Below are 9,835 nucleotides of genomic sequence, written 5' to 3'. Positions count from 1 at the left end.
CTCTGTAATCTCCTCCAGCTACTACATCCTTCCCTATCTCTGTAATCTCGCCAGCCCCTACACCGCTCGCTATCCCTGTAACCTCCTCCAGCCACACATCCCTCCCTATCACAGTAACCCCCTCAAGCCCCTGCACCCTCCCTATCTCTGTAACCTCCTCCAGCCCCTACACCCCCTCCCTATCTCTGTAAACCCCCTCCAGCCACTACACCCCTCCCTATCTCTGTAAAACCCCTCCAGCCCCTACACCCCCTCCCTATCTCTGTAATCCGCTCCAGCACCTACACCCCCTCCCTATCACTGTGATCCCCTGCAGCCGCTACACCCCCTCCCTATCTCTGTAACCCCCTCCAGCCCCTACACCCCCTCCCTATCTCTGTAACCCCCTCCAGCCCCTGCACACCCTCCCTATCTCTGTAACCTCCTCCAGCCCCTACACCCCCTCCCTATCTCTGTAAACCCCCTCCAGCCACTACACCCCTCCCTATCTCTGTAAAACCCCTCCAGCCCCTACACCCCCTCCCTATCTCTGTAATCCGCTCCAGCCCCTACACCCCTCCCTACCTCTGTAATCCGCTCCAGCACCTACACCCCCTCCCTATATCTGTGTCCCCCTCCAGCCCCTACACCCCTCCCTATCTCTGTAACCCTCTCCAGCCCCTACACCCCCTCCCTATCTCTGTGATCCCCTGCAGCCCCTACACCCCCTCCCTATCTCTGTAACCCCCTCCAGCCCCTACACCCCCTCCCTATCTCTGTAACCCCCTCCAGCCCCTACACCCCTCTCTATCTCTGAAACCTCCTCCAACGGCTACATCCCATCACTGTACCTTCCGACAGCCCCTGCTCCCGTCCCTGTCTCTGTAAACTCCTCCAGCCCCTGCACCTATCCATATTTCAGTAACATCCTCCAGCCCCAATATCCTTCCCTATCTCTGTGACCTCCTCCAGCCACAACACTGCTACCTATTTTTGTAACCTCTTCCAGCCCCTACACCATTCCTTATCCAAGTAACCTTCTCCAGCCCATATACCCCTTCGTATCCCCATAACCTCCTCCAGCCCCTACACCCCTCCATATCTCTGTAACCCCCTCCAAGCCCCTACACCCCTCTCTATCTCTGTGATCTCTTCCAGCCCCTGCACTCCTTGCTATTCATGTAACCTCCTCCAGCTCCTACATCCCTCCCTATCTCTGTAACCTCCTACAGCCCCTTGACCCCCCCCCATCTCTGCAACCTTCTCCAGCCCCTGTCCTCTCCCCATCTCTGTAACATCTTTCAGCCCCTACACTCTTCCCTCTCTCTGTAACTTCCTCCAGCTGCTGCTCCCCTTCCTATCTCAGTAACCTCCTCCAGCCCCTGCTCCCCTCCCTGGCTTTGTAACATACTCAAGCCTTTACTATGCTCATTTCGCTCTAATATGCTGCAGCCCCTGAATCACTCCACATTTCGTAAACTTCCTAAAACCTCCTGGAACCCTCTTTATCTTACATTTTGAGATGTTCCCTCAGAAGAGAGACTAGTAATTTATTGGATTTGAAGATAAGTTCAGGATATGGCTGCGATGTTTGCTCAGTGCCTGGTGACAGAGGGAGATGGGGTTTGGGGTTCTGAATGGCTAATACCTGACTGTATCAGCCTCCGACTGACCATAACCACAAACTGCCCACTGTGCACCATTTCAGACGCACAGGTGACTGGTAAGTGCTGACACAGCAGACAGAGGTAACTAAGTAGCACATTAACACAGGCCACATTAGGAGGGCCAAATGCTGTAGATGTGAGTACTTGCTGTAGTATGTGAATCTGTACCTGGAGAGACACTTCATGATACCTTGATGCCAAGAGGTAGGCTATGAAGCGAGGTTATAGAAATTAAGTCAGTTTTTTCTGAAGTTTCGAGGGTTCATGAGTGATTTGATCAAAGTGTTCAAGATATTAAAGAGAAAAGACAGGATAGCTGAAGATAAATGATTTTAACAGATTGGGGGATTCTTATCTAACTGGATATAGTCTATGGATTAGGGTTAGAGCATTCAGGTGAGATTTTAGGAAGGACATCCACATACAAAGGGTTCGAAGATGTTTGGAACTTCCTTTGACAAACAGCTGTGGATCTAGGATTATTTGTCAATTTCAAATTTGAGGCACATAAATATTTGTTCAGCAAACGGTCAAATTCAGGTCGATGGAGTTAGGCTACAAATTAGTCGTGAACTCATTGAATGGTGGAACAGGCTCAAGGGGGTGAATGGCCTCCTCCTATTCCTGTACGGTTATGTTCCTATCATGGCCACACCGACTATATAGTGTTCGAGGGCTTTCACTAAATATATAGTGAAGGACATGTGCCAGTCTGTGAATATTCCCTGACGAACACTCATATTGTCAGTCAAACTCTCATTGCCAAGCCCCATCCCTCACTGGGACAGAAGCATGTTCCACACAAGGACACTCAATACACACGTGATTTAGGACTGTGTAATACACATGTCACATTTAAGTGTATTATACATTGGACAAAGTACAAACTGTTCACAAGGCCTTGAGTTACAGAGTCCAACGCATCAAGAAATGTTCTTGGAACACAGTTCAGGTTCGAATCCTCACTGGGAGGAGTATATTCTGTTCATAGGGAAACTTTATACACTGTCTGACTCCTCAGTGGGAGCCAAACATTCTGTACATCAGGGGCAGCTCGTGCAGAGGCAGACCTGAACATGGGATACATAGACACACATGCAGACACAGTCTGTGGAAACATGCTGACGTAAGGGGAACCTTGTTACCCGACACTGGGAGGGACACACATTTTATGGAATGAGACATGTCAGGATGTCCAATTCTTCTCAGCGAGAGATGGATAAAGGTGAAATCACCATCATCCCACCAGATCACAGGGCTGATCTCTCCCAAGAGAGAGATGATGGGTAGTGGTTTAAACTGAGGGTCACTACACCTCAGGTGAGAGGGGAGGTGGAGAAAGACAGTCCTTCATGGTAACCTCAGCTGATGCAGGAATTGATATGATACATTGGCACAGTTTATCAGGGACTGAGACCACTGGGAGAGACAGAGAAATGGTGCAGACAAAGTTACATGGCAGTACAACTTCAGAGTTGGCATAATGTCATCATCAGATTAATGATCACAGGCCTCTGTCCCATGAATAGAAAATGTACTTTCCTGACTATGGGGAGAATCGGTGTTGGAATGTGAAGTGGGATTGGATACCAGTTTATGAAATTGCAGATTTATCTATGATTTAGCTGGTTTGAGAATGAATTTGAATGGGTATTTCAGTGCATTCCTCAGTTCCTCTCTGAATTTAGTCTGAGTTACCACGTAAATACATGTGTTGGTGCAGGTGCTGAGAATCTGCAGCATTTCTCCCATGGATTCAATGCTGTATATTGTATCTGTGTAGGAGGAATCATAATGATCAGGAGCAATTCTCCGATAAAGGTTAAACACAACATATATCATCCATAACAGTATGAAATTGGCAGATAGACTGAAGAGTAAAATGATGGATTTTCTCCGGTTCTCCATCTCTGGGTCCTTGTGATTTTCTCCACTGCTGGTACCCCGAAGTGCCATGCGGACTCGACTGGTCACTAAAATAGATCTCATTGTCAGAGCGTTAAGCAGCAGAATCAGAACAAATGGGAGACATGGAGTTAAAGTCAGGTGAAGTAGTTCATATCCAGACCACATTGGGGAAGTGTAGAAGCTTGGTTTAAAATCACAATACCAAGGAACATTATCAATGATATAGTCAGGTTCATATGTGAAATACCAGGGTAATGCCTCTAAACAGCTCAGCATACTCACTGTTCCCACAACCACAGCTGCCATTTTCTGGTTGCAATATTTTGTTTTCAGCTTCTGACAACAAATGGCAAGAAATCGATCAAAGGTGAAAGCGACTGTGAGCCAAACAGAGGCACCAGTGGTTGCAAACATTAGGGTGAGTATGAGGCTACATACTGGAGTAATAGCTAGGAATGTTTCTCCAAAATACATTGGAATAGTCCAGTTCAATATGACATCAAAGATAACAACCAGGAGATCAGCCATTGCCATTCCCACCAGATAGTGAGTAATACATTTAGAGAGACCACATCTTCCTTGACTCAGGATGACAATTGCAACCAGGTTAACTGGAAAAGAGATAAAGCCAATAAATTCAAGTCTGGATTTGGAATAAATTCAGCAGTTTGACAAGATCAAGCATGAGACCTTTAGCATTGTTGCCTCATCAAATAGTGAAAACATATTCAAAAAACAAAATCAGGAATTGCTGGAAAGACGTAGCACATCTGGCATAATTTGTGGGGAGAAAACGGTATGACATTTTGGTCCAGTGACCCTTCTTCACAACAGACTTGAAACATTAGTCTGCTTTCTCTCCACAGATGCTGCCAGACCTACTGAGTTTTTCTAGCACTTTCTGATTTTGTTTCTGATTTTCAGCATCCACCTTTCTTGGTTTTTCTGTTTAGTGAAAAGATATTCATTGACCTGTACCACTCTTTGTCACAAAGAAATGTTAAAAAAAATTATGAATAATTCATTGACAAATCAGGAGAAAAATTGAATCAAGTCTGCACTGGATTCACTAAAAGTGTTGAGGGAAAGTGCCACATGAAAAGGGGTCATGACCTTTATAGAATGGGAATCTGCTGATATAACATCTATTTAAACTCTATAATGATGCTGCAGATGACTTGGGGACTTTGGGAATCACAAACGTTTTGTTGCTCTGGGATAATGAAGTATCCAGAACCTGAGTAAAAACAAAACAAAAGAAAATAGGTGATAAAATAGAAGTGAGTTTGAGGTTTCAGTGTTGCAATAGGCATCCCAAACTGAGCCAGTGATTGCAAATGTCAGGGAGACAAGAAAAAAGATCTGGTCAAACTGCTGGAAGCAAGAGTAGATGATTTGTTAAAGTATCCAAACTTAAGCAACAGAAGATTCATTTCAGTTTGAAAGTTTGGCTGAGAATCAGCCATTTTTGAGAGAATGTAGGCTAATACAACCCAACTTTGATTGAGATGTCTAGGACGGCAGAAAACCTTACTGGACACATCAGTGTTTGATCAATTTGCCGATTAGATTCCCTACAATGTGGAAACAGGCCCTTCGGCCCAACAAATCCATACCGACCCTCTGTAGAGTAACCTACCCAGACCCATTTCCCTCTGAATGATGCACCTAACACTATGGGCAATTTAGCATGGCCAATTCACCTGACCTGCACATTTTTGGACTGAGGGAGGAACCCCACACAGACACGGGGAGAATGTGCAAACTCCACACAGACAGTCACCCGAGGCTGGAATCGAACCTGGGACGCTGTTGCTGTGAGGCAGCAGGTGTAATCACTGAGCCACCATGCCGCACTTCACAGACTTTTTAAATTTAAGTTAAAGATACTAATTAAATAATCAAATTTTTGTTAAATACATGGATTTTAAAGTAGAAAATCTCATAATTTATTAAAGAAAACTCACCAAAGCATACTCAGCTCCTGATAATGAAAAATAGTCCCCTTATACAATAAATCTCTTAAAGTTTGCAAAACTTTTCGTTCTATCACCTTTGCATTTTCCCTTAATTATAATTATACTGAAAGTGTCACAATTTCTTTTGGCCATGATTTTACTGATGGCAATACTGTACATATCAGATCTGAAAGGGAAACCTGACTTGATAGATCACAAGATTTATTTCTGCAGTTTTTCTTAGTGGTGCTCAGTTACAGAAAGTTTGTTGTTGAGATTGTAGCATTCTTTATCACAATAACATTACAGGAAAGGAGCAAACATCTCTATGCCATAACAAACAGCAAAAAAGAATGTTTCGATCCATTTCCTTGCAATATCCTTAACAATACTCAATCCCAGCGATGTTTGACTTCAACCTTAAGTTTCTTATGAAAGTGACTTTTTACGGTTGGTCTGGAGATTTGTTTTCCAGTTCTGGGATCCCAGATTCATTTTCAGTTCTGAAATCTACTCTGACAAACTCAAAATTTGGAGATTTTACAAGTCAACAAATTTATTTTCCTCTCAGATGAAACTGTGCTTCTGGACCCAAATTGTATACTGCTGAAATCAAACTACTACAGGCCCCAATAATTTGATTTTTGTTTCTGCCAGTCAAAATAAAGTAAAGTCACCACAGTCCAAACAGACCATGGGGCTGCTCTCTCATGAGAGGGAGGTGACTGGTGGTGGTTTACACCACAGGCGAAGGGAGAGGAGAGAAGAATCCTTCATAGTAACCTCAGCCAGTGCAGGGGTTGATCTCATGTTGCCTGCATCACGTTGCATCACAAACCAGGTATCCAGCCAACTGAGCTGGCAAATTCCAAAGTCAGAAAAATCAACATAGTAAATACTCTGAAAATTAACTCCATTGTGTCTTGCAAGGCACTCAGCCTAACTCTTAATGCTGCTGGAAATAAAGTATGTATTTCAATTTTCCAAGTGAACTTCTGACATTTAAAGAAAATAATCTTCTCAGACCAGAGACTACAAATCTATTTACTGCTACTTTAAATTCAGAATTCCCAAATGATGTTTCCATGCGATAAACACTCTGTCTCATTTGTAATACAGTTAGAACTCTCTCAGGCCTTGCATCTTTTTAAATTTAGATTACTTACAGTGTGGAAACAGGCCCTTCGGCCCAACAAGTCCATACTGACCCTCCAAAGAGCAACCCATCCTGAACAATTCCACCACACCTAACACTACGGGCAATTTAGCATGGCCAATTCACCTAACCAGCACATCTCTGGACTTTGGGAGGAAACCGGAGCATCCGGAGGAAACCCACGCAGACACGGGGAGAATGTGCAAACTCCACACAGACAGTTTCCCGAGATGGGAATTGAACCCAGGTCTCTGGCGCTGTGAGGTGGCAGTGCTAACCACTGTGCCACTGTGCCACCCCGCTGTTTGTTTATTTAAACCTCCCCTTTCATGACTATTTCACTGTTGCTCCTTACTAAATCTTTTTGGCACTGTCATTAATTGCTTCCTGCTGTCTCTGTACAAATTCAAGGCATTGTTAATCTGCTGCATTTTTATCTGTTCACTAGCTCTGTGTTCATTAATTACATTCTTGGTGTCAGTTTGTTCAAAGGTACAGCCTCTGTGAATATCAGAATGTTTCTACACATCGCTCAACACTCCACTTGTTCAGCGACCCTTTTGTGCGTGATGCTGTGATTGTACACAGTCTATTAGCTTGTACTCTGCGTTGTGGCCACAGCAATTTTGGTTTGAATCTGGGGTTGGCATGATGGCTCAGTGGTTAGCACTGCTGTCTCAGTACCAGGGGCCTGGGCTCAATTCCAGCCTCAGGCGATGGTCTGTGTGTGGTTTGCATATTCTCCCCGAGTCTAGTAGGTTCCTCTAGGTACAAGGTTACCCCCCACAGTGTAAAGATATGCAGGTTCGGTGGATTTGCCATGCTAAATTGTGCGTAGTGCTCAGCGATGTGTAAATTAGGTAGATTAACCGTGGCAAATGCAATGTAACAGGGATAGGGCAGGAGGGTCAGTCTGTATGGAGGCTGTTTTGAAAGTCGATGTGGACTTGTTGGGCTGACTGGCCTGTTTTTACTCTGCAGAGATTCTATGACACTGTTGCCATCATGGGTTGGACATATATGATTGTCTCCTCTACAGACAACTCAGAAGAGTGGAAAATCCTCCCGTGTGGGCAGGAATAAGTGCAATGCTCGATGATGCCGTTGTTAATAAATGATATACCAACATCACCACTGCCATTTATAGATGACAGATACACAGACTCATTTATAATTCCAGCAGCTGTGGTGCACACTGATGAAATGTCCCAAAAATGGACATCCAAGTTGTCACAATACAAACAGTAAATGAGTAGTGAAGGAAGAAAAGACTATTGGTTCAGTATAGGTGTTAATGGTAGAATAAAGGTCAGCTCTGACTGAAGACAAGAACATGAAATCAAGATGGAGATGGGGGCAAGAATGGTCATGAATGAGGCCAGATTATAGTCTGAAGATTCAACAGCTTTTGATGGTCTGGTTCCTCCTCTTGGCACAACGACCTGATTCCAATACATCCAGAACAGAGAATAATCCAGTAAATAACTGTTCCAGGATCAGGTCAACAATAACCATTACAAATGTGAGACAGTTATTGTGTCATGGGGGCCTCCAGCACAGAGACAGGCCGTGTGGCCCAAATTGGTCCACGCTGACCAAAACGTCCATGCACGCTAACCCCATTTCCCAGCACTTGACCCATATCCTTCCCAACCTTTCCTCTCCCATGTATTTGTTCAAAAGCCTTTTAAATGTTGTTAATGTAACTGCCTCAGCCACTTCCTCTGGCACCCATTCCATATGTTTATCGACCTCTGGGTAAACAAAGCTGTACTTCAGTCTCTTGCAAAGACAGAAACTGAGGAGATTCCACAAACAATTAAAAAACACAAAACAGTCTGAAATAATATTAAGTACAGCAGCAAAACATTGACCGTTGTAATAACGACTTACTAGTGATTCCAACAGCCGCACACACAGGGAAGTAAATAGCCTGTATATAAAAGATGACTAAATATCCCATTTCTGTGAAAAGCAGCTTCTGTGTTCCAAGAGCCCAATGCGCTGACACACTCTCTAATTCAAGGGTTTATGGTGGGTTCTTATATACAGGGGACAGCTCTGCACTGACATGGTTATCCCCTGAGCATTGTTATTCATCACATTCATGTGAACAAACAGCACTCAGTTAAAGTCATAACTTGCTGAATACAAAGTAAACATTACAATGTCGGGGATATTTCCGTAATTAAATATCTGTTGGGAACAAACTCCAATACTGTGCTCTTATAGGAAGGGTTTCGCTTACAGTTTTGCAGCGATGTATTAACCATGGTCCTTTCTGTGCATTCCATTCTGATGTTACTGGTTTCTGTGCAGTTTACACTGAATCTGAGGACATAAGCAGGTGTATTTCACTCTGCTGCTGAAGTTTTCCCTGCTAAGATATGAACTTTGATTCTCCAACACTATGAATTTAGTGACCATGTGTAGGAATACAGCGCGCAATGTTCATGGTGCACAGAATGATTGAGTTTCAATGACATTCCGCTCTTCACTCTGACACTGCACATTTCCTTGTTCCATCCACACGTATGAAGCATAGGAACAGATGTAGCCCATTCTGCCGCTCATCCCTGTTCTGGTATCTAAAGGGATCACGGCTGATCGGCAACTTAACATCGCACATCTTTGGCATTTGGCCCCAGTCCCTTGATACCTTTGCTTCACAAAGCAAATATCTCTCTCAGATGTAAAACAAACTACTGATCCAATATCCACCACTATCTGTGGAAAAGAATTCCAAATATCTTCCACCCTTTCTGCGTCAAAGTGCTCCTTAACATAGATGGACAGATAGGGTGATGTGTAACGCACAGTAGCTCACCTCCTGCGCCCAGAGCATCTTAGAAGAAATTTGTTCTCCTTGTCAAGTGGCAAAATCTGCCATGTCCATCTCAGATTCTGAGCTGCCTTCAAAGCTTGATGTAGAGGGAGATCCCATAGGTTCCAGAACAGTCAGAAAGGCTGTCGAGGAGCTGGGCACGTTTTGCTCACTCACTTGCTTGTGAGTTCGCCACTTTCATATGGTCGACGTGCTTGATTAGGACCATCACACCTACCTGAACTTTACATGTCACGGGACCTGGCCTGACATTGACCATGTCCCTTACCATTGCAGGGCTATTCCTGTGGCTCCCACACTAGGTTTCACCCCCTCATGTGAA

At 44.2% G+C, this 9,835-nt stretch overlaps 1 protein-coding gene across 1 annotated transcript; it reads right to left on the bottom strand.

Annotated features, from left to right (window-relative positions):
- Nucleotides 1–3,260: 3,260 nt before the first annotated feature.
- LOC148139333 (putative G protein-coupled receptor 139) lies at nt 3,261–8,631 on the bottom strand. The gene is made up of 2 exons (XM_087980845.1): nt 8,562–8,631; nt 3,261–4,165 (listed from the first exon to the last, which is right to left on the bottom strand). Exons 1-2 carry the CDS (start codon nt 8,629–8,631, stop codon nt 3,261–3,263), a joined length of 975 nt encoding a protein of 324 aa, XP_087836971.1.
- Nucleotides 8,632–9,835: the final 1,204 nt, after the last annotated feature.

Source organism: Chiloscyllium plagiosum, unplaced genomic scaffold (genome assembly GCF_037043375.1).
Source record: "Chiloscyllium plagiosum isolate Xiang-an unplaced genomic scaffold, Cpla_swu_hap1 HiC_scaffold_38, whole genome shotgun sequence".
Lineage (NCBI taxonomy): Eukaryota > Metazoa > Chordata > Chondrichthyes > Orectolobiformes > Hemiscylliidae > Chiloscyllium > Chiloscyllium plagiosum.
The sequence above is the reverse complement of the archived record's forward strand: the minus strand, read 5'-3'. Positions and strand labels throughout refer to the sequence as shown.